The 23,316-nt window shown below is 41.2% G+C and overlaps 1 protein-coding gene across 4 annotated transcripts in view; it reads left to right on the top strand.

Moving 5' to 3' along the window:
• The window catches only part of LOC146857503 (3-galactosyl-N-acetylglucosaminide 4-alpha-L-fucosyltransferase FUT3-like), a 224,050-nt gene extending 200,934 nt beyond the window's left edge, over positions 1-23,116 (top strand). For all 4 annotated transcript variants that reach the window (XM_085648036.1, XM_085648035.1, XM_085648034.1 and 1 more), the window contains 2 exons: positions 16,950-16,992; positions 17,102-23,116. In XM_085648036.1, coding sequence (XP_085504162.1) covers positions 17,110-18,168 — 1,059 coding nt within the window. In that variant the 5' untranslated portion in view covers positions 16,950-16,992; positions 17,102-17,109 and the 3' untranslated portion in view covers positions 18,169-23,116. The remainder of the gene's footprint in view (positions 1-16,949; positions 16,993-17,101) is intronic.
• Positions 23,117-23,316: the final 200 nt, after the last annotated feature.

Raw genomic sequence — 23,316 nt, 5'->3', positions numbered from 1 at the left:
ATCATAAGAGTAGGGGATAAATTAATCTTAACTCCTAACAACATCTCCAAAAATTTCTCAATTTCCCCACAAATTACTTTTAGTTTCTCACATTGCTGAAACATATGTACTAAATTTGCTGGTCCTTCCTGACATCTAGGACAGTTATCATTCTCCCTTTTACCCCAAATAAACAATTTAGCTGGCGTAAAATACAAATTAAACAAGGTTTTATATTGTTGGGCTTTCAAATTTGTTGATCGAAACAACCTCATAGCTAACTGAAGTGCTCTGTCAATATCAACATCCGGGTCTCCCAATCTCGATACCCAGGCAGCTTCCATTTTTTCCAAATCATCGGGGATCTCTGACAATAGAAATCTATATACTAATTTAATCTTATTACCTCCTTTTAATAAGTAATCCATCACTTTAATTCTGTTCCCTATAATGATCCTTGATCTTAAAGCCATTATAATACTATGAATTTGGACAAACTTGAACCCTTGATTCCCTGGAATATTGTATTTTTGCTGGATATTCTTGAATTCCATCAAGACCTCCCCTTCAAAAATATCACTTACAGTTTGAATTCCATGATGTTCCCATAGTCTCCCCATACTATCCCCACTCAATTGCGGGAAAACCTTAGAATTCCACAATGGTGTATATCCATTAACTTTTGGTATTGATAGTAATTTTCGAACTTGTTTCCATACTTGCCAAATGCCTTCAAGCGACTTGTATCTCATTTTTTTGAAATATCTTCTCTCAGTTTTCCGTAGCAGAAGCCCCAATGCTTCTCTGCCTAGCATAAGTACATAAATAGAGGGGGGATATTGAATGCCAAATGATGATTCCAAAAGGTTAGTGGCAGGATCGAATAGGATTGCCATCTTAGTCAGCAAACACGCCCAATAGTACAATCTAATATTCGGCATTGCTAACCCCCCTTTTTCCCGTGGAAGGGACAAATACTTCATTGATCGTCTGATTTTACCGTATTGCCAGATAAAATTCATGAAAGTTGCTTCTATTGACCCTAATAAACTCTCATCTATCGCAAATGGAATAGCACGAAAAAGATATAAAATCTTAGGGAACATAGTCATTTTCACCACATTAACTCTCCCTATTATAGACAGATGTAGGGTATCTATTCTTTTAAGGTCTGCCGTTATTGATTTCAACAAAGGGGCAAAATTTTCTTTTATGATCATATCTATAGCTGAGCTAACCATAACCCCTAAATAAACAGCTGACTCAGTATATCTTATATCCTCTTTTTGAATATTAGCTGTACAAATTATCTGAGTCTTATCCTCATTCAAGCGATAGCCGGATGAGCGGCCAAATTCCTCAGCTATCTCTTTCAGAGCTACTAATGCCCTATTCGGCTCAGATGTAATTATCGCCAGATCGTCCGCATAAGCCAATAATTTGGTCTCCATCTGATTACAGACTATTGGTTTAATATCATTGCAAGCCATAATTCTACATATCAAAGGATCTATATATAACGCAAAAAGAATAGGTGAGCAGGGGCACCCCTGACGCGTCCCCCTGGAGATATGAATTGATTCTGAGCTTTCACCCATTAGCTGGATTTTAGCCTCAGGATCACAATACATGGCCCTAATAGCTTTAATTATATTAGGGCCGAAGCCCCTTTGGTCCAATATCCCCCATAAATACTTCCACGCAACACGGTCAAAGGCCTTTTCTGCGTCGAGAAGGATCATGGCCATCCTTCCCCCCAAGTCAACCTGCACATCGAACAGAGTGATCGCTCGCCTAATATGATCAGTTGTTCCTCTGCCTGGAATAAATCCGTGCTGCCACGGGGAGACAAGACCGCCAATAATCCTTCCCAGCCTTTTAGCCAAAATCTTAGCATAGATCTTATTGTCCGCATTAATGAGGGATATTGGCCGATAGGATCCAGGGTACTCTTTAGGTTTTCCTTTTTTATGGAAGACAATAATATTTGTCTCATGCCAGGACTCCGGTATCACTCCCGTACACATTATCCCGTTAAATAGATCCAACAATATCAAAGCAATTTCCTTCTGAATGCATTTATAAACTTCTAGCGGGATACTGTCCGGTCCTGACGCCTTTCCGGTTGCCATCTCCTGTAATGCCTCCAATACCTCATCCATTTCCAGATCCTTGTCTAGCTCTCCTTTATCGTTCATGCTTACCAGAGGCCCACTATCTACAAACTCGTGACTGCCGGTCTCTGAATCACTCTCTTCCTTATACAGTGTCTGATAAAAGTTTCTAAAAACTTTTAATATATCACTTGGTTCAGAATAATTCTGATTGCCTTCACATATGTTTGAAATAGTATTTTTAGTTTTCCCTTGTCTGATCCGAAGTGCCAATAATCTACCTGCCTGTTCGCCAGTCTCATATAATTTACCTCTATGGGTCTGATATTCACCTGCAGCTTTCTGGGCTACCTGCTTATGAAGTTCTGCTTGAATAATGGAGATCCTCTGTCTAGTCCCCACTCCATCTTTTCCCTGGCCAATTTCCCTCATATGCTGTTCTTCTGCTTCTGTTATCTGATTAATTAATCTTAGGTTCTCTGTCCGATCTACTTTCCTACGGTTAGCAGAGTAACTAATTGTTTCGCCCCTCAGTGCTGCCTTAAATGCGTCCCAAACATTATTTCTGGATGCGCTAAAACGATTAGCATCAAAGTAATCCTGCGTCCATTTTCTTAGGTGTTCAACATAGCTACTATCCGCTAACAATCTCCTTTCAAAGGTCCATCTTGAGGATTTTTTTTTAAAAGCCTCACATTCATATTCCAAAATCAGGGGGCTATGATCAGACATAGTTTTGGGTAATTTATTAATATTAACTTTATTCAATTCTGTTGCTGATACCAGAAAATAATCCAGTTTTGAATATTTCTTAAAAGGACACGAGAAATAAGTAAAGCCCGGATTATTGGGCTCCTTATTTCCCCATACATCTACCAGCCCATATGATTTAACCAAGGAACTAATAGCTCGAAATACCCTAGGTTTTCGCCCTAGATAAGGGCCTTTATTTATGAAATCAATATGAATATTAAGGTCACCACATACTATAACTGGGCCAGACCAGTTTGCCAATTCTACTTCCAAAAAATCAAATATTTCAGGATCATCCTGGTTAGACCCATAGATCACACAGATTGTGCACCCAATTTCCAACTCTACCAATGCCCATCTCCCAGTTATATCGGCCCTTTGACGTTTTGCCCCACCCAACGTTGATTTGGCTAAAATTGCCACACCTCTTAAAATAGACGTCTGTGATGAACAGGTCAGCAGATCAAAACCTTTAATATTTATCAAATGTTTTTTTTCCCAAGGTAGATGCGTCTCCTGTAAACACAAGACATCTATAGAGTTTAACCTAACGAAGTGCCCTAATCTCTGCCTTTTCCTCCAATCATTTAAACCACCTATATTGACTGTGCATATCTTAAGTTTCCCCATTGCTATCTTTTACATCTTACTTTGACTTCACCAAAATTCAGAACCCAAACCGTTATAGAAATACAAAAAATATCGCTCCTGAAAATGGCACCTGGACTTATTATTTTTTTAGGTTTTTCCAGCTCCTTACCCTTCCCCCCAACCAACCCCAACCCCAACCCTCTCTCCCCACCCCCCCCACCACCACCTCGACCCCCTCTCCTCCCCTTACCCCTACCTCCATTCCCCAGGAGGCGCTCAGACCGAGGTCTGTGCATGTGATGTGAACAGCATTAGTGAGCTGGGTGGCACTTAAACCAATCGTCAAATATATTCATACCATACCAGTACCCCCCCTCACAACTAGTAGATCCGAAGAGCTGCAATAATACCCCTGAGATAAAATATTCAGCCTTTTGGATTACCCAGAGTGTCCAAGAATTCTTTCGCCTTTATCTCGGATGAAAAATATCTTGTCTGTCCGTCATAAATCACTTTGAGCTGCGCTGGATTAATTAAATAGCACTGAGTATTTCTTTCTTGAAATGGCTTAATTAACTGCCTCAGTCTCCAACGTCACTCTACCGTTGTATGGCAGAAGTCTGCACGGACAAAGAAAGAAACCTCCCCATTTGATCTTCTTGCTTCTGGTCTAGCTTTTTCCAAGATAGTCTGTCGCAGGAGAAAGTTCCCCAGGAATACTAAGATTGCTCGTGGTTTTACCTCGCCTCCTATCGTTGCTCGAATCTTAAACGGGGTGCGGTGTGCTCTTTGAATTTCAGATGACCAATTCCATTCTGATAGCTCCGGGAAGGTGGATTTAAATAGCTTAATTATATATGCTCTGGCGTCTCCAGCTTCCACTCCCTCGGGAACCCCCAGCACCCTGAGATTGTTCCTCCTCTGTCGGTTTTCAAATTCTTCGAGCTTCCACTGGATATCGCTGATTTGCGCATTCTGAGCCTCAACTTGAGTAAAGGTATGAGCCGTTTCTGCTTCCGTTTCAACAATTCTCTCCTCTAGGCTCGTCACCCTCTCCCCTATATTGGTAAATGCCTTGGAAAGCTTCCTTACCACCCCCTGCATCTTTCTCATAGCAGCTTGAGCCTTTCGACTGTCCTGAGAGGTTTCTTCCCTGTGCGCAAGGATAGCTTGATGTATGACCTCCAGCATTGTGGTATTTTCAACTGTTTCCGGAATAGGAGTGGCGGATGAATAGTCCCATTTTAAATTACCACTTCCCCGATCTTGAGCTTCTGCCTTTGATTTAGATTTAGATTTTTTGGTAATTGTGGGTGGATCCAAATCACTCTCCTCCAAGTCAAGTTCGGCATTACTGTCCCCCGACATTGAGCTTTGTTCATCCTGAGACCACTCTGCCTCTTCGGAGACTGAAAAGAAGCAGTCACTATGCTCCTTTTCCTTATCCTGAGTAACCTTATCTCCAGGACCCACATCTGCAGCCGCCATTAGATTGCCATCCTCTCCAGGAGGAGTCAGCTGAGATAGCCCTAATTCAACACTTTCTCCCGTCGTTTTAGGTAATTCCTCCCTCATACCATTGTTTGCCACCAAGTTAGACCCTAGCAATGTATCCGGCAGAACAGTCATTCCAGAGTTGCTGCCTTCATTTTCATTCACAGGCAAAGGGGGAGGGGTAACTTTCACTACTTTTACAGAAATAGCCGTAATATTGCTTTGGGATAAAGTCTGGGTTGCTTCATTACCTTTACCCCCGTTTTCATCCCTTACGGGCTCCTCCGTAGCTGCTTCTACTGCAGTTTCACTCCTAGGCTCCTTTCCACGGACAAACAGTTCTGCTATTGACGTGCCGCCTATTTGATTCTTGCTCGAGGTGCCGCCTTTCCCCCGACTCACCGGGTCAGCTACCGACATCCGACGAGAGACCATTGGATCCGCCGCACCTGCCTCCAATGCCTTTGAACCCGCAGCAACTCCCGTAGCAGTTCCACCTCGGGGCTTTCGTGCCGTGGCGGCCGCCTTAGTTCCTGCAGTGTTTGCTGCTAACTTCGGAGGCATACTTCGTCCAGTCCTCGTCCTCGTCCTTACTCCCAACAGGTAAGAGAGAAACCTCCAAATCGGGCGTCCCGTTATCTGTACTATAATCGAGGTGCTGGCCGTCCAGACTTTAAACCGCATCTCCGATCATATATTCCTTAGCGGCTCGTACTCGGGTCTGTATGTTCACCTACACCATCCCGGCTCACTGATGCTGCTATCGACCTCTAAGCAGTCGCCATCTTGCCTCCAAAATCTATGCTCCAGACAACTGGGAGTCTGCCAAATGAGTGCAAATAGCTATATCCTGGGGGGCTGGTTCCTATGGAAATAGGGAGCTGGACTTGAGGGGGTGGCGATCCCCAGGACCATTAATGGCTCCAGAGGGGTGCCATGTGGTCCACCTCTTGTGTTATTACAGGGCCTACACCGGTGAGGTGGTGGTCCCTGTGGCTATAAATAGCCCAGGAGGGGGCCGCGCAGCCACCCTCCCCCCTTTTTGTACTATCAGCCTGGTCCTGAGGAGGTGGTGGTCCCCAGTGCCTGAAAGCAGCCGTGGTCCGTGCATGTAACAGCGGTGGGGTGGTGATGCAATGTAAGGGGGGATTCTGAGGGACGATGCAGAGGGAAAATTAAATAAATTATTAATTTCCCTCTGCATCGTGCCTCGGAATCCCCCCTTACACGGCCCCACCGCCCCACCGCTGTTACCTGCTCGGACCACGGCTGCCTGAAAGGGCCATGGAGAGGTGTCCGCACGGCCCCCTCCATTCATTTACATGTTTGTGGCCTTACCCTGGGGAGGTGACATGCCCCAGGGCCATAACTGGCCTGACGAGGAGGACCATGTGGTCCACCTCCTCCATTTTACTATATTGGCCTGGCCCCGGGGAGGTGGCGGTTCCTGGGGTGATATTGGCCACAGGGAGGGGGGCTGTATGCATCGGCCTCTCAAAAATATATATTATTATAGGCCCCCTGGATCTGGCCTACCCGGCGTCTGAAAAACAAAGAAGAGCGGCAGACCGTACTTTAAAAAAATAAGGTTTTGCATAGATTTGCACCAAATTTGGCAGAAAGCTAGATCTTGGTCCAGAAAGATCTTTTTGTAATTTGGTGCAAATCTGTTCAGTAGGTTTTTAGTTAAGTAAGACATTAAAAGTTGTATATCTAGGGTCGCCGTTCCACTCATGGGGATCCTCTGATCCAGAGCAATAAGCAAAGCCCTCATTGGCTGGCCGCAACCTGAATACATTGTGGCTGCCATTTTGGTTCTTGGCTAGGCCCTCAGGGAGAAAGATAAATAAAAACACACATGAGGTCAGGATAGAGGCATCATGACCCCATAGGACACATGGAGGGGTCTCTGAGAGACACATCATGGGTGAAAGATTGTTCACATGTAATTTTCTTATTCGCTGATCCACCGCAGCGCTCAGTGCGATCACCAGTGAAAATCTGTGATGGATCCGATACCCAATGAAAAGAAAAAAATACACCCACTCACACATCGAGCCCCTCCTCCGCATGGCCAGAGGCCATCACAGCTTGGGTTTGGGTGCATGTGGTGTGGTTTACTGCAGCCTGCGGCCAAACCTACCAGGTTCCACCTAAGATCGGATGCAGCGGTGGTTGTCTTAATGTGCGATAATTATATTACTTTACGTTGAAAATAAATTCACCGAAAAAATCAAAGGTTACAGGCATGTTATACTTAGGATCACGTTTTACCAACACAAAACAATAGAATTTCAGCAGTTATAATTATAGTTATTCTTATCTGAAGAAACTATAACTCGGGCCGTGAAGCAACTTTAAGTATTGAGTTCTAGTTTACTTACATAAGTATAAGATTAAAAATAACTAGAACTGCAAAATTGATATGGTTTTGTGTGGGTAAAAAGTGAACCTAACTATAACATCCATGTAACCTTTATTTCAGTGAAAAAACATATATATTCACTGAGAAACAAAGGGTAAAGTAATGCTCTAGTTAGGTGAATTTGTCAGCGACAACATTAATGTTTTCAAATAAGAGAAAACAGAAATTCACAAGTTATAGTTAGCAGTGCTAACTATAACTTGTGCCTCTGCCATTCTCTGCTTATGACCTTACATATAACACAACTCGTGATATGTTCTATGACATCATTTATGACATCACTGATGACAACACTGATGGCATCTTCCAATGAGTGTGTTGGTTTGTTTATAGTTTACATAGTGGCTGGTAAGTGCTATACTACATCTTGGGTCCAGCAAATGCGTGTAAGTGTTTACAAACCACATGTGGTCCTAATGCACCATAGGTGTGTAGCAGTATTGAACATGTTATAAATCTTTGCATTTAAATGTGTATCTGTGTGCAGGTGACAGTTGACTTGTGTTCATTATGTTTCACACAAGTTTTTTGGCTCTGCAGAAAAAGTTTCCAAATGGAGAAAGAGTCTACGTAGTAGATATTAAGTTTTGTAAGCAGCATTGTCTTGGTTTTTATGAGCAAATAGTTTCTTTTTTGACAATTGTTGTATAAAGTGCACACTGTTCTTAGTAGATTCTTTTTAATACATTGTGGGGTATTTCTCATTCGAGTTTCACGGTTTACAAATAGTGTGGTATAGAACAGACTCTCTCCATAGAGTAAACACTTTCTACAGTACCCAGTTCTCAACTGATATCAACTTCATATCTCAATGTAGGTTTGGTGATTGTCAGGGGTTTGATACAGATAGCAGCTGTCTGTAGTAGGGCATTTGTTTTGGAACTGACATTCACTATTTGTAGGAACTTGGCTTGGCTATGTACAGATTGAACACCATACTCAGTGAGGGTTTCCCATATATCTGTGGTTGATTGCTGATGATGGCACTAATGATGCCTGATATTCTCGTGAGCTATTTTGTCAGGTCTTTAATGCCATAGTAATTTATTGAAAATATTTAGGGAAACGGAACTTGGATGATGTCATCAGTGATGTTATTTGAGATGTCATCAGTGATGTTATAAATTATGTCATAGAACATGTCATGAGCGATATCATATGTGAGGTCATAAGCAGTGCATGGGAGATCATGTTATAGTTATAGCTGCAAATTATAACTGGTGAATTTCTCATTTTTTTGTTCAAAATTGTAATGTTGTCACTGAAAAATTCACCTAACTATAATGTTACTTTAACCTTTGGTTTTTCATTGAATTTCTAGGTTGTTTTTTTTAAACATGAAGTGATACTTCATTACCATACGTAAATGCAATCCCCGCCGTGCACGGCTTTGGCCTTGTGGAAACCCCTAGCAGGCAAGCAACCCCAAACTACGCATAGTCTCTGTGACAATGTGCATGGTAAGGTGTGGGGAGCGACTGGCATCTCCTTTCAGACCTCTCTCTCTCAGATGAATGGTTTGCATAGTAGGGTGTGGGGAGAGGCTGACCTCTCCTTTGAGGTTTTGATCTCAGATGACAGGTGTGCTTAATAAGGTGTATAGGGAGCGACTGGCTTCTCCTTCTACCCATCACAGTACCTAGGTCTTACACATTTCCTCTCAGTAACCAGGTCAACAATATGCATTTCTACTGGTGGAGTGTATTGAGAACTCACCTAATCCTTTTTACTATTCACGATCCGGTGAGATCGTGATTGTTTTTAAAAAGCAATATAATTTCTTTTCATCACAGCTGTTATGCCTTAGAGACATCCTCTCCAAATCTAGTGTGACAGGGTGCCTTTCTGCTGCCCCTTATACAGATTTTTTACTTCATTTCCACATCGCCTGCATTTTTTCACAGTAAACAGTAAGAGAGGGCATTTCATTTCTAAAACTCTAAATGCCAGCCAATCAGAGTGTTCACTCTCGTGAGACCAGTGGGAGCCTTCACACTCCCACCAGAGCATGAAGGCTCAAGGGAAAATGGGCCTCTTGACCAATCACAGAGCTCCATTTTGTTAATTTACTCTTGCAGGATGCTCACAAGACTCTTGTGAGCCCAACCATCCAAATATTTGTATTTTTTTAACTTGTTATCTACTGAACAGATTTACACTAAATCACAAACAGCACAACACAGACCAATATCTAGCTTCCTGCCAAATTTGGTGCAAATATTTTCAGCAATTTTTTCTGATGTCACCAGTGCTGTCATCAATATCATTTGGAATGCATTTGTCACATGATATGTGAAATGATGAAAGTCCATGTTTTGAGAGAATTATAGTTTTTATGGTGGGCAAAATAGTTAAGGTTTGTGTAGCAGACCATAGCTAGTGAATTTCAAGGGTCTATATGCCTTGATAATGAACCATAGTGCTACTTCAGCATTATTTTTTCAGTGAATTTAAATTGGTGTGTTTCAGTGTTTGCACTGCTTTCACCTCAACCTTTTAACTGATATTTTTTGTAAAGGAACATTAACTTTTGGAGGCAGGGCCATCACCCATGCCTCCTGCTCTTTCATGCCTTTGATCCCTGTGCAGTGGGGCTTGTGTGCATGATGTGCACCTGCCTGTGCATTCCAGTGTTTGAAAACTGAACCTACTCTTTGGCCAAATCTTGCACCCAAACACTGGTGCTTCTAACCAGGCTCACGACCTGAACATAAGGCGGACAACATATTTTTTAAACAATTGGGAATTTCATGAATATCTTGTATTTCAAAATGTATGTTTTTTTCAGAAACTCACAAGTTCAGGATATTGGTGCCTAATATTGAATGTAAAATGACAGACACATTCTCCCGAAACTCACAATATTCGTGAATTTACCAGACAAGAAATGCATTTTTTACTTTTTCATACAAATGGCCCACACTTCTGTGATTAATCCTATGTCCCCGTTAGCACTTAGAACAAGTCATCATGCCTCCCCTTTCATCTGTAAAGTTTTTTCCCACCCATGCAGAGCTCCCACATATTGCCGAATTTGCAAATTTCAAAATGGCGGAAAAATAATTGAAGCAAGTGATCAGTTAATTGAATTTTTCAAGAAATGCGAGTGTGTTTGAAAGTACTCTCAAATTTCAAGATCGTGAGATTAACAGCCAAACATTCTCTAATTTTTTTAACTCCTTGCTGCCTGTTTACCATATTTTTCTATCACTAATGTAAAACGCACTGATCAGAATTACATCAAATAAAAAAGCATGCTTCCTGAGACCTGTTCTGCTTGCGTGCCAATTTCGTGTAACTCTGTTCAGGTGTTTAGTTCTGACCTACACAGCGCTTGCTTTAAACTGGGTTAGATGCCACCCATTACTTACCATTAGTTGACTTCCACATCACTCTTATTTCCTTGCTTCTTATTGGTCAGCACCTCCAGATTCATCCTTGGGCTTCGTGTGTGTCCCTTCCATGGAGCATTGACCAAGTACAGCCTCCTGTCTGTGGGCCAGTGTCCTTCCATTGGCCACAAGCGACTGCAGGCACTCTTTTTTTATGTTTTTACATGCTCTTTTATAGATTGCATGTGTCTGCAGTCACTCTCTCTCACCCTGTCCTCCCGCTGTCTGTTGTTTTGCCACCCCACCCTCCTGCTGTCCATTCTGTTCCTCCACCTCAGCCTCCTCCCACAGCCTTTTTTCTGTTTCAGCCTTGCACTTTCTATTCTACTACCCACCCCGCCCACCTATCTGTTGTTTACCTACTCCCACCCTCCTTCCACTGCCTGTTCTGTTTAATCACTCCCACGTCATCCTCCCACTGTTCGTTCTGTTTAGCCACTGCCTTGCCCATTCTATTTAGCCACCCCTGCCCTTCTCCCAATGGCCATACTGTTTAACCACCCCACGCCCTCCTCATTCTGTCCATTCCTGTACATATTGCACAGCAGCACAGGCTACTGTGCAGTATGGCATATAGGGAAAAAAGGTATGATGTAGTCAATTCTTGCCACGTTATAACGCCATCGTTTTTAAAAATGTTACTTTAAAAGCCATGTTGCACAGCAGCATACTATGGACAATCACACATAAAAGCGTTTGGAGGAAGCCAACTGTGCGCTTAAGTAATTAATCTGCTAAACTGATAAATTTAAGCCAGATATCCTTCTCCTGTTCCCCCTTGCTTACCATTGAAGATGTAAGACCTATATTTACTGTCATAACCCCAAGTAACCCAGTGCCCTAGATATTCTTAAAGTTACTGAGCATGTTTGCTTCACATGCTTCAAGCTGCACAAATATCAATAGATGATAGATTGCCAATGTAATGTTATTTTTAGGAATCTAATCTAATATCTTTTTAGAAATCCTATATCTTTTTAGAAATATAACACTGCTATGGCAGTATATTATGAGTGATTGATGTGCTGCCTCAACTAGATGCTCAACCATCATACCAACCTTCCAGGATTAAGCCATGAGGTTCGACCCTGCAATGCCTTAAAAGTCAATGCCTAGAATGGAGGCTCTTGAAATGTGTTGTAGATGCAGTCATTGTAGAATATTGTCGTAGGAATGTAATGACACCCATGATTCAAATGTTGTCAGGTACTGTGAGAGCCGAACCCCAATCTACTGAACCCCAATAATTTATGCACCCCAGTTTTTACCTCTGGCAATCCAGCTCCGTTATTCATGTTGATCTAGCGGTAAAAGAGACCACCCTTGCTGGCATTAAACCTACTAATTAGCAAAGTAAAATCCAAATATGAACTGGGACCACTCAAAATCTAAGTTCTAGATCAAAAATAAGTAAAAATATTTATTTTATTGCAGAATTCTTAATAGAAATGATACAGACAAATACATAGATTGTCATGAAGGCTCAGCTATAGAACACAACATCAGACCCCAATCCAGATTCTGTATTTAAGCTTTTTAATCTCCCCAGATTATAAATCTCAAACTTATAAAGAATATTGACAGGGTTCTAAGGAAGAAGAAAGTCTCAAATCTGTCGGACAGAGTCTTGGGGGAGGAAAATATAAAGTTGTCCCCAAACCTTCAAAACAAGGGGTTTTTATACACATTTTATTCATGAACAATCAACAAAACTGCAGATCCAGCACAGCATAATCCTATTTAGATTACATTGGCAAATCAAGTCAGTTTCATAATAATTAAAATTCTTAGCACTTTACTAATTTCTTAAAGTAAAAAAAATCATTCCTTTTGCCTCCTCAGCAACTGCACTCCAGAGATGTATAATAAGTAATGAAACATTTGACAAACAAAAGCTCGTAGACTTATGTTTTACTCCAAGCCCACATAGGAATTCCTTCAAATTGATACATAGAGTACATGGAGGAAGGCTTTATTCACAATACATGATTTCTAAAGACCATCAGCATTTATGTCATAGCACTCTATGCTCTGTGGAACGGCGAGGAGAGAAGACTTATAGCGGGTCTCTGATCGGGAGAGCAGAATGAGCAGGAGCAAGATGAGCTGAACACCAGAAATTTCATTCATTCTAATAAAATGGAGTCTTGCACAAAAGTGTGTCATAACTACTGTTTTATTAATCACACTTCTCGTCCATATATTCAAGTTATTTCAAGTGCATCTCCATTAGTTCATCAGTTATGACCATATGCATCATTAAAATCACTACTCGCACAAATAATTTGTCACTCCAAATTTGCACATAAAAAAACTTTGACAACCTCCCCCATCATTATTTTTCAATAATCACTAAATATCCCATCAATTAATCAGCCATTAGTTAGTAGATGTCTCATTCTTTTTAGGCAGTCAAACATTTTCCCCCATCATCTTTAATTGTTGATACACCCGATCCTTGTAGTCTTCCATTTCCAAATCCTTTAATCTCTTCCTTTTTCTCAATTTATTATTAGTCTTAATCCTACTATAATGTCTGCTAATTACACTTCAAAAATTTTAATCAAAGAAATAGAATAATTGCACAAATCACTATGATTATAATAGGTGTTAAGACTGATTGAAAACACCACCACCAATATTACCTAACCATTCACCTACTCTACTAAAACTGCTTCCTACCTCACTTATCCAGGATCCTACAGCTTCCCATGGACATGGTTCCTCCAAGAATCTAATCTTGTGAGTTGAATTAGTTATGTTAGTATTGATCAAATCAATAGCTCCACTGTTATCAGGTATGCAAGTAACACACCTCTTAGCCTTCGTTACCTTACAAAGTATGCCTTTTTTCGCAAAAAGAATAGCTAAAGCAAGATGATTCTGCATAACCATAGCCCCAGTTGCTACCATTTCTACATTTACTAACTTAAAATAATCTGCTGTATTTACAGCCAGTCTATCTACCACTGTAGACAACTACCTGATCTTCACATTATTCATTGCCACACCCATAAAAGAAAAAATAGCCCCTAAAATATCGAAAACTACTTGTCCACATCTTTGTTTCACTCTCCTCAAACTATCTTCATCCGTCTACTCATCTGCATGATCTATTCTAGGAAAAACTAAAGCCAAATAACATTACCCCACTCAGTTTCTCTGCATGCTTAAATAAGTAGCCTTCTCACAGACATACCAGATTCCCCTAATAGTGGGCTCTCCTCCAGACAAATGATTCCCAGTGATTTCATAAGATCTGTCACACACACACTCACATATAAACTCTACTTAGCTCTTTTTCATAGAACTACGACTCACCATACACATCTCACCTTTCTTTTCTTGCTCCTTTCTCAATCTAGGATGTAAACCTGAAAGCCTAATTATTATTCACTCATTACTTTCAAAGCAACTTTCTGCTCATCTATATTTTTCACTCCTCTTTTATTATATTCTCTAATGAAATCACACTAGTCATTACTCAAAATACATAAATAATTTCTTTCCAAGTTAGTAACGAGCCTCTTTTGTTCAAGCACTCTCATATACTCACTATGCATAATTTCTCTATTCTCATTAATGAGCACATTTTCAAGAGATACATTAAAATTAGTCAAGGAAAAATAAACTGTTCTTGATAAAAAAAAACAGCACGTAAGTATTACAGGATAGTGCATATGAAATTTCTGTCTGGACATAGGTTGAGCCTTCTCCAGCTAATGTAGGAAGGTAAGCACACACAAAACCTACTAATCTTCATTATGTAAAAATATCCCCAAATCCTTTTAGTATACATGTTATCCTTAAAACCACTACTAAATGCTCTACCTGTACTGGTATTGTGTGTTTAAATTCATCACGATTAGCTCAAACTTCAACATTACTATTTATACCATTTGAAACACATCTCACAGAACTCAGTAAGCAGACTAGCTAATACTAATAGTATCATAATCAACAGTGTCATCCCTACAATTTTACAGCATCTGCTGTGTCCGATCTTCTATTGAGACAAAAATAAATGCATTGGTACATATTAAAAAATTGACAAAAAAATCTTTAAAACAATAATATTTCTCTTCTTTTCTGCATATTTCATTTAAACAAGAATCAAAACAACAATTTGAAGCCAAAATCAGTGTTCAGTTTCTAAGTCCTTTTTAAAAGTTCATGTATTAAATTCAAACAATTTTGTCATAGATTGGTTAAACTCAATATCATATTTTAGTCTTTAGAAGAATTCTGTTTATATCTTTCATCAGATCTGGATTAATTTTTATTCAAAGTCTCTATTTTACTCTTAAGGTGATTCTTCCTCAGTTTCAGTCTCAGTCACTCTCAAAGTTGTATTGGCATTTGTTCACCAAAGAGTAATCCTCTACAAATTTATCTGCCTCTTCTTCTTCCGATACTGTGGCTAAATACACCCATTTTTTCAATTTGTAACTCTCCTTCTGGTTGATCTTTTAACACGTGGTGATTCACTTCCACCAGTCTCTATATTAAACTGCCCCTCTGGATCTCCCTCTAGTTCACAGTACTTTTGTTTGTCTTCAATCATTTCTCTTCCAACAACAGTTTTTAGTTCTTGGAATTCTGAAAGGCTTTCACTTGAGCCCAGTCCTGAACTCTCTCTCAAACCTAAACGTGCACTTTGATCAGTCTTATCTCTTTCTGCTTCATAAACAGTGAATCTCTTTTTCCTGAAAGGGGTCTTTGTCACTTAAATGTTCTACTTCAATTTGTCATTGCTCCGATCAGAGGATTCTTCTTCCTGCTGCCACTCAAGCTGTGCTCTTTTGCACAGTAACAGCTGTTCACTCTGATTAGTCAGTATCTGGACTTCAGAAGTTTCAGGTTCTTTATCAGACCTTTGCTTTTGCAATTCATCTTCACCAGTTCCAGAACAATATTCACCCCCTCCCGATTCACTCTGTGGACTCAAGCTTGACTTTGCGCACATAGTGTACCTTGATTATTCTCCTCATCCAGTGCTTCAGCTATTCTCACTCTTTTTGTGTGAGCCGCCTGGAGCCACAGAGGCACACCTACACATTTGACAGCAGTGTTGGTCATCAGCATCACTTTGTAAGGTCCCCTTCTACATTTCATTGAGGCAGCCCTTACGAACATGTTTACGAATTACAACCCAGTCACACACCTTCAGTTCATGACTGGGTGTATCCTTGAAATATTCTGTTGCCACATTCACCTGATGAGAGACGGATTTCACCATATCAACCAGGCTTTTGGAATAATCTAGTATGATTATTGAAATTAGTGCAGTTGAAGGTAAATATGTAAGTTTGATGCTGCGCATTTCCATACCCACAGAAGGGGCAGGGATTGTAGCTGTCAACTGGTCACATTGCCATGGAGGAACCATTCACATTGAAATGCTGAAACATTTGAGTTCACCTTTAAAAAAAGGTGCTGTCCGACGCTCCCGCTGCACTCTTTCACAGTTGGGTTCACCACATTGCTTGTTAGGAAACCTTGTGATAACCAAGTCACCACTGCTATCGACAGCTTCCGGGAGAACGCTGCAGCACTATGCTCAACCAACAAGATTTGAGAAGCCTTCTATGAAGCAGCATTCAAACTTTCAGACGGAGATAGCTACTTCTGACTTTTGATCCATTGTCCAGTTGTCCATTCTGCAAGAATCACCCCTCCTTCCTCTATGGGTATTGTTAGGACCAAGAAGAATGACCATAGTATGCATATCCTGCTCCATCTTGCTGGCTTACACTGCCTGCCTTATTTAGTTCAAAGTCAACAGCCTCAACCACATAGTAGCACATCTTAAAGCCTCTTTGTCTGTCCTAAAATCATATTTGGGCCCAAGGCTTTCAGGGACATCATCTCTTCTGGCTGACAGTTACAAAATTTGAAATGGCCAAAAAACTGGTGGAGGCATTTTTTCTGAAATACTGATTCCATTTGCAATCTGTGTGGGAGTGGAAGGTCTTTCCAGTTGTTAGGTATTTAGACAACAGCTCAAGCACAGTAGTAGAGTTTAAAAGTTACCATTTACTTATGGGTTAACGGATCGGATGATGAACCTGTCCTACTGGTAACAGAGCTTTTGGAATCACTAGATATTGATGGTTCTGTTATGCTAATAACTTTTATGTTTGACTGTTTTGTAGTTATTACAGAATTTCGTAAAGCTTTATTTTTTTTTTTTATCAATAGACAACCACTTGAGACTTGCCTCTTTTGAATGAGCGTTGAGCAGGTGAGTAATGTACTTTGAAAATAAATGAAAATTAAGTTAGAGACTCTAAATGCTAAAGGTCGGTCTGGCTTGATTAATGATTTGAATCCTCCTTCTTTCTCTTCTCCAGGCAAAGATATGGAATTGGCGTCGAGCACACCTTCTACCAGAAAGATCTTATTCCTTTTCCTCTTGCAGTTCGTCACTGCCGTCTTTGTGTTCCTTTATGTTCAAATATCCAGTAACTCCAGGCTCTTTGCCTGTCCATCTGAAATGGACAAACCTGTCACGGATGAAGGGATGACAAAGGTAGCAATCCTTTTGTGGACTTGGCCATTTGGTGAGAGGTTTCCTTTGGATAAGTGCTATTCATTTTTTGGGATTTCAGGTTGTTTCTTGACAGAAGACAGAAACTGGTACAATCGAGCAGATGCTGTCATTTTCCATCACCGGGATGTGTCAGATTCAAGAGAGCAGCTCCTCCTAGAGCCAAGGTTACCCACTCAACGGTGGGTTTGGTACAACATGGAGTCCCCAAGCAATGTCAGAAACCTAGACATTATGAGCAATCTTTTTAATGTCACCATGAGCTACAGACGGGACTCTGATATTTTCACCCCTTATGGTTGGCTGGTGATGCATGAAGAACCTCAGAACTTCAGCATCCCGGCCAAATCCAAGCTGGTGTCATGGGTGGTGAGTAACTGGAACCCTGCCTCACGACGTGTGCAGTATTATGAGGAGCTGCAGAAGCACATACAAGTAGATGTCTTTGGGCGGACGACTCAACCACTGGACAAAGACCTGAAACATTCTACCATTTCCCAGTACAAATTCTACTTGTCTTTCGAGAACTCTGAGCACCAGGACTACATTACAGAGAAGCTTTGGGACAATGCCCTGCTTTCTGGAACTGTGCCAGTTGTTCTCGGTCCCACAAGGGAGAACTATGAGCTCTTCCTGCCTGCTGAGGCCTTCATCCATGTTGATGACTTTTCAAGTACCCAGGAACTAGCAGATTACCTGAAACTCTTAGACTCAGACGATGAGAAGTACAAACGCTATTTTGACTGGAGAAGGAATTTTAAAGTTATGGGTGAATTCGACTGGAGTGTGCATTACTGCAAAGCATGCCAGTACCTGAGCCAGAATCCATGTTACAAAACGATCCCTAGCGTGGCCAAGTGGTTTGTATGATCAGTCAAGTCACTCCATCAGGTCTGGGGAAGAGGGCCTTTGGTCAGCCTTAACTCTGATCAATGTTGGACGCTTTGATCTGTGCTGAACACTAATAATGATCTACGTGACTGTAAAGGAGATAAGCACAAAGCATAGGAAACTCTTTATGCATTGATAAATCTCAGCCACAGTAAGCAATTATGGGTGGGCATATTGGTTGGGAGGCAGTTACGTTGGGATACTTGAGGGGTTGCAGGACAGCCTACTGCGTATACCTCATTCGCATGGCCTCTTTTATATTGTGAAGTCTGCTGTAACGCATTAGCCTGCTCACCTTGTTCAAGCAAGGTAAAATGTCTCAATGTACTTGCTTGTCACTTACAGGTGTGTCATATTCAATCAAGTACCCTTGTTCAAATTGCCATCTGAGAAAGGACAGCACATTTCATTGGATGTGCCCAAGTTGTAGCATGACATAGCTCTCTGAATGGTGAATTTCATAGAATCAAGACCAGTTCCAGCAGGGCATAGAGATTTCTATGCATGTGGGCTTGCACAGGGAGACCCATTTTCAAATTTCTGATTCATTGTTACTTATAGGCACTTCTTGAGCACATAGATGGATGTGAGTGCCACTAATTACTGCCCCCCCAATCCCAGTTGTAGACATTTGAAGCCTTTTTTTTTTAGAAAATACCTTTATTTTTCAGTTTGGGAGGATGTCCACCCTATTTCAAGTGAAAGAGTAGAGGCGCTGCATACTCGGCGAGTCGCTAGCCATACTTGGGAAGCTTATTATTAGATATTGAGAAGGCCTTTGACTACCTGGAATGGGAGTTTTTATTCGCCGCACTAACCCACTATGGCCTTGATTAAACCTTCATCCTGATGAATAACCTACTTTATAGGGAACCTACGGTGCGGCTAAGGACAGGCCCATATATATCTGCTTCAATCATGGTGGGAAGAGGAACTAGGCAAGGATCCCAGCTGTCCCCGCTCCTTTTTCATTAGCCATAGAGCCTCTGGCAGGGGCCATTCACGCTGGAGGAGCAGACTACGGCATACCGCTTGGGGATGGCACACACATGATCTCACTGTATGGGGACGACATCCTTGTGTATGTCAGAGATATCCAATCGATCCCCTCTCTACTAGTGCACATTTTGGGAGACTTTGCTGCCCTGTCGGGATTGAGAGTTAACGTAGCAAAGTCATGGTTGTATCCTTTCACAGCGCATGTCCGGGCCTGATGTATACACTTAATGGGGTGAGCATACAGTGGAAGACCAATGCCTTCCGCTACATGGGCATAGGGAAATACCATTAGCAGACAGGCCTACAAAAAGGAAACCTGAGCAGAGCGTTGAGAGTTGTCAGCTTCCACAAGTCCTCCTGGGTGATGCTCCCACTGTTTGTGGCGGGTTGGCTGGCTCTCACAAAAATGGTGATCCTACCGTGACTCCTCTACTAATTTGCAAACTTGCCCATATATATCCCTCCGCCCTTCTTTCACGCTCTCGAGAAAACAGGAATCAGAGACTTCCTTTGGGGCAGTTCCTGCCACTGGGTAGCTATCTAGAAACTCTACCTGCCGACAGATCAAGGAGGCCTAGCGGTGCCAAATATGGAATAGTGTTATCTTGCAGCGTGGCTGCAATGGGTGGGCCGGTGGCTGGCCAACTATTATCTACATGACACAGCCACCACATAGCTGCCATGGTCCCTAAATGCACTGGTTAACCTGTTCCACCCTTGTGCGAAGTCGAAACTACCGGCACCCCTGCTGCTCAATACGGCATACAGATGTTATCTAAGGTGCATATATATCACCCGGAATGTTAAACCATATGCACCTGCTTTGCCGCTGCAGGGCACACCTAGGAGGCGAGCGATCACTACGGCAACGGAATTGTGCGGGAGACGGGGATTCAAGACATGGGAGACCTTTATCGGGAGGGTGCCCTAATACCGTATGCCACGCTAATGGTGGCACCCAGGTCAATTCCTGTTGCATCGTTCATTTCTAGCAGCCCTAACCACCAAATGGGGAGACATGACCAACAAGCCCGTAACACATCTCACAATCCAGTACTTGCATGTGATGGGGCGAGGTGGACACCTCACACAGTGGTTTGCCACTTCCCTTAGACAGCACACTGCAATCAAATGGACACCATTGACACATCACTGGGAGACGGACCTGAACTACATACTCATGGACCCTGTATGTAAGGGACCAGGAAGCACTCTAGTTAGACAAACAAATACCTGTTTTGTTTTTACTTTGTCCTGTTTCATTATTGCCATCCTCCCCTGTTAGCAGACGACCACACAGTCAGCACTTAGTGAGAAAACAAATGGGATGCACCTGGGAACTAAGGGGCATATTAACAATGTGGCGATAAAAAATTATCGCCGCTTTTGCAGTCGTTTTCGCTAATGAGATGCAAAGTAGGCATCTCTGTGGAAACAACATGGGTAAATATCGCTAAGGCAGCTTCGCGATATTTACAATGCGGGAAAGCGATTATTTTAATCGCGCTAAGTATGCCTTAACGCAGGAATTTAACGTCTGTTAAATTCCTGACTAAGGCATACCTAACATGGGAGGTGGATTCATGTGATACGACCACAGGGTCGTATCATCAAGCATATCGCCGTTTTACATGGAACATCGCTGGAAATCCAGCGATGTTTCATGGAAAAGGGCGCTATTGCTGGAATATTCATCGCCATGGCGCTAAGCGCTGTTAATACAACGCTAGCCTGGCAAAATATTCCAGTGATAGAAAAAAAATGCGGTATACAAGGTCAGCGATAATTATCTCTGCCTGTTGCAAACATGCCCCTTGGTAACTGCAAACAGCACCAGAGGTCAGCATAAAAGGTGTATTTAAATTCAGTATGCACAAATGATCGCCAACACTAGTGGTGCAGATATGTCCAGGTCACCCCTGTACTAATGTATATTGTCTACTATATTATTAGCGAAAGATAGCTAAATAGAATGTGATTTGCACTGTGTATGTATGCATTGTTTAATGAAAATCAATAAAAACTGATTCAAACAAAAAAAATGTGCCATTAAAACTGAAACATAAAATATGCACATATAGATTTTTGAACATCAGCAATTCAATTACGAATACTCTGCAGCACATCTCATTTTCACAGCCATCATTAAAAAAGTCATAACAAAAAAAATAGATAATTACCTTTGTGAGTGCAATTTCTAATTAAGAAAGATGTCTACAAGGGAACAAAATACTAGGTGCGAGCTGATTTGCAAACAATATTAAAAAATGAAATCATATTGGCATAGTGAGTCGTTAGAGAATATATCCAACTCTTCAGAAACTAAAGAGAATGATGTAATATCCTCATTCCAAACCAGGTCAACCGGTTACATTCATATTCATTCTCTTCCAATATAGATAAGGTTTCTGACCTGGCATACATTTAATTATAACCTTAAGCATTGATAGTTAGTTTAGCAAGCTCTTCAATCTCCCTAAGGATTGTTCTTCTCTCCAAGAATCACTTAGAAACCCATGCTTTGTCTCCTGTCCGAATGCTCAGTGGATAGAAATATAATTTAGAAAAACTCAGATTGGAAGCAGTGTTTAAGGTTATTTTATTACCAGGCACAATTAATGAAATCTAAACGTATGCTAAAATAAGGGTCATTAAAATATAATCCAAACAATTAATTTAAAAAACCAATAAGCTATCCAGAACTCGTACAATAAATCATAAAATGACACTGAATATGATGATCACAAAGGTATTAAATTCATAGCAGAATTAATCACAGTCATACATTCAGAACACGTAACCTGCGAAAAATGTTAGCGCTCTATAAATAACCTCATTAGTAGAAAGCTCCGCACACAGCTCCCAAACAGGTGCAGAATATAGAATCTTAATAACTAGGATAAAACATTTCTCGGTTGCAGGAGGCCAGGGCACATAGTAATAGTATTTGAAAGTTAGTCTATCATGTGAACAAAGCCTACACTTGTAAGTTTTTTGGTATCTTTACTTTGTTAGCAAATGTTGTTTCTCAGCTGAACATTGATTACACTCATAGTAAAATGAAAATAGCATCTTCCCAATCTATTAGACGCACATTATTCATAGATAAGTAACGCAAACGATTCTTCATCAACCACAATAGGGCACAGCTAATGAGCCCACCACCTTCCCATAGGAAGTGTGATTTGCATATGGCTCTACTGTATGTCCGGCTAAGTCCTCCAGTAAGGATATACAGGGGGGCGGTTCTCCGAAAATTGATAGAACTCCTCCCAGCCTACGTAATACAGTAAGAATCAAGAATACAACTTTAACGAACAACTGCACGAGAAGCAAAAGAAAAATGGAACTTGTTGAAACCTAGAACTTTCATAGTCAACTCATCAATCCACCACCCTCAGACTAGATGCAATCTGTTAGAAAAAAATGTACCTCAAACATCCTCGAATAGTAGTCATTAAAGTTTCAAATGTTGCCATTTTGTACGTCTTCTAGCCAAGTTTGGAATGTCGGGCTCCTATGGTTTTACAGTATCATGAGATGCCCAGTTTAGCATCACCTAAGGCTGGGGTAAGCCATCTCTTGACATGCGTCGCGAGGGTAGGTGAGTCTGAGACATCGTGCAGTAGAGCCAAAAGTGTAGTCAGCTGAATGGATGTTTGAAGTGTAGATTGCAAATATTCCCATATCTGTCACCAGTAGCTACCAGCAAATTACATTTCCATAGTATATGAACTATATCACGGAGGTGTGGTGTTCCCCACATTTCCAGCATCGCTGTACAATACTGAGCTTAGCTTTGTGAAGGTTCCCGAATGACCAATGGCTCTGGTGCAGCATTTTAAAAAATAACTGTATTTCTGGTGGGATCCCCCGAGACCTTTATCCTACACATGTTCCTAATGGACTTATTATACCATAGACTTAATCTGCTGGAATCTTATCATATAAATTTCAATACCCCTCGGCTAAACATGTATTTAAATGTTTAGCCGAGGGGTATTGAAATTTACATATAGTAACTTTCATAGGTTATTGCACTCTGTTATCAAAAGATTGATTGGCAGAGGCCAAGCAACAATACATACAGACAGAAGATTGGCCACCTACACTTTTAAGGAAGAGCGA

This window comes from Triturus cristatus, chromosome 3_2 (genome assembly GCF_964204655.1).
Source record: "Triturus cristatus chromosome 3_2, aTriCri1.1, whole genome shotgun sequence".
Classification (NCBI taxonomy): domain Eukaryota; kingdom Metazoa; phylum Chordata; class Amphibia; order Caudata; family Salamandridae; genus Triturus; species Triturus cristatus.
The sequence above is the reverse complement of the archived record's forward strand: the minus strand, read 5'-3'. Positions and strand labels throughout refer to the sequence as shown.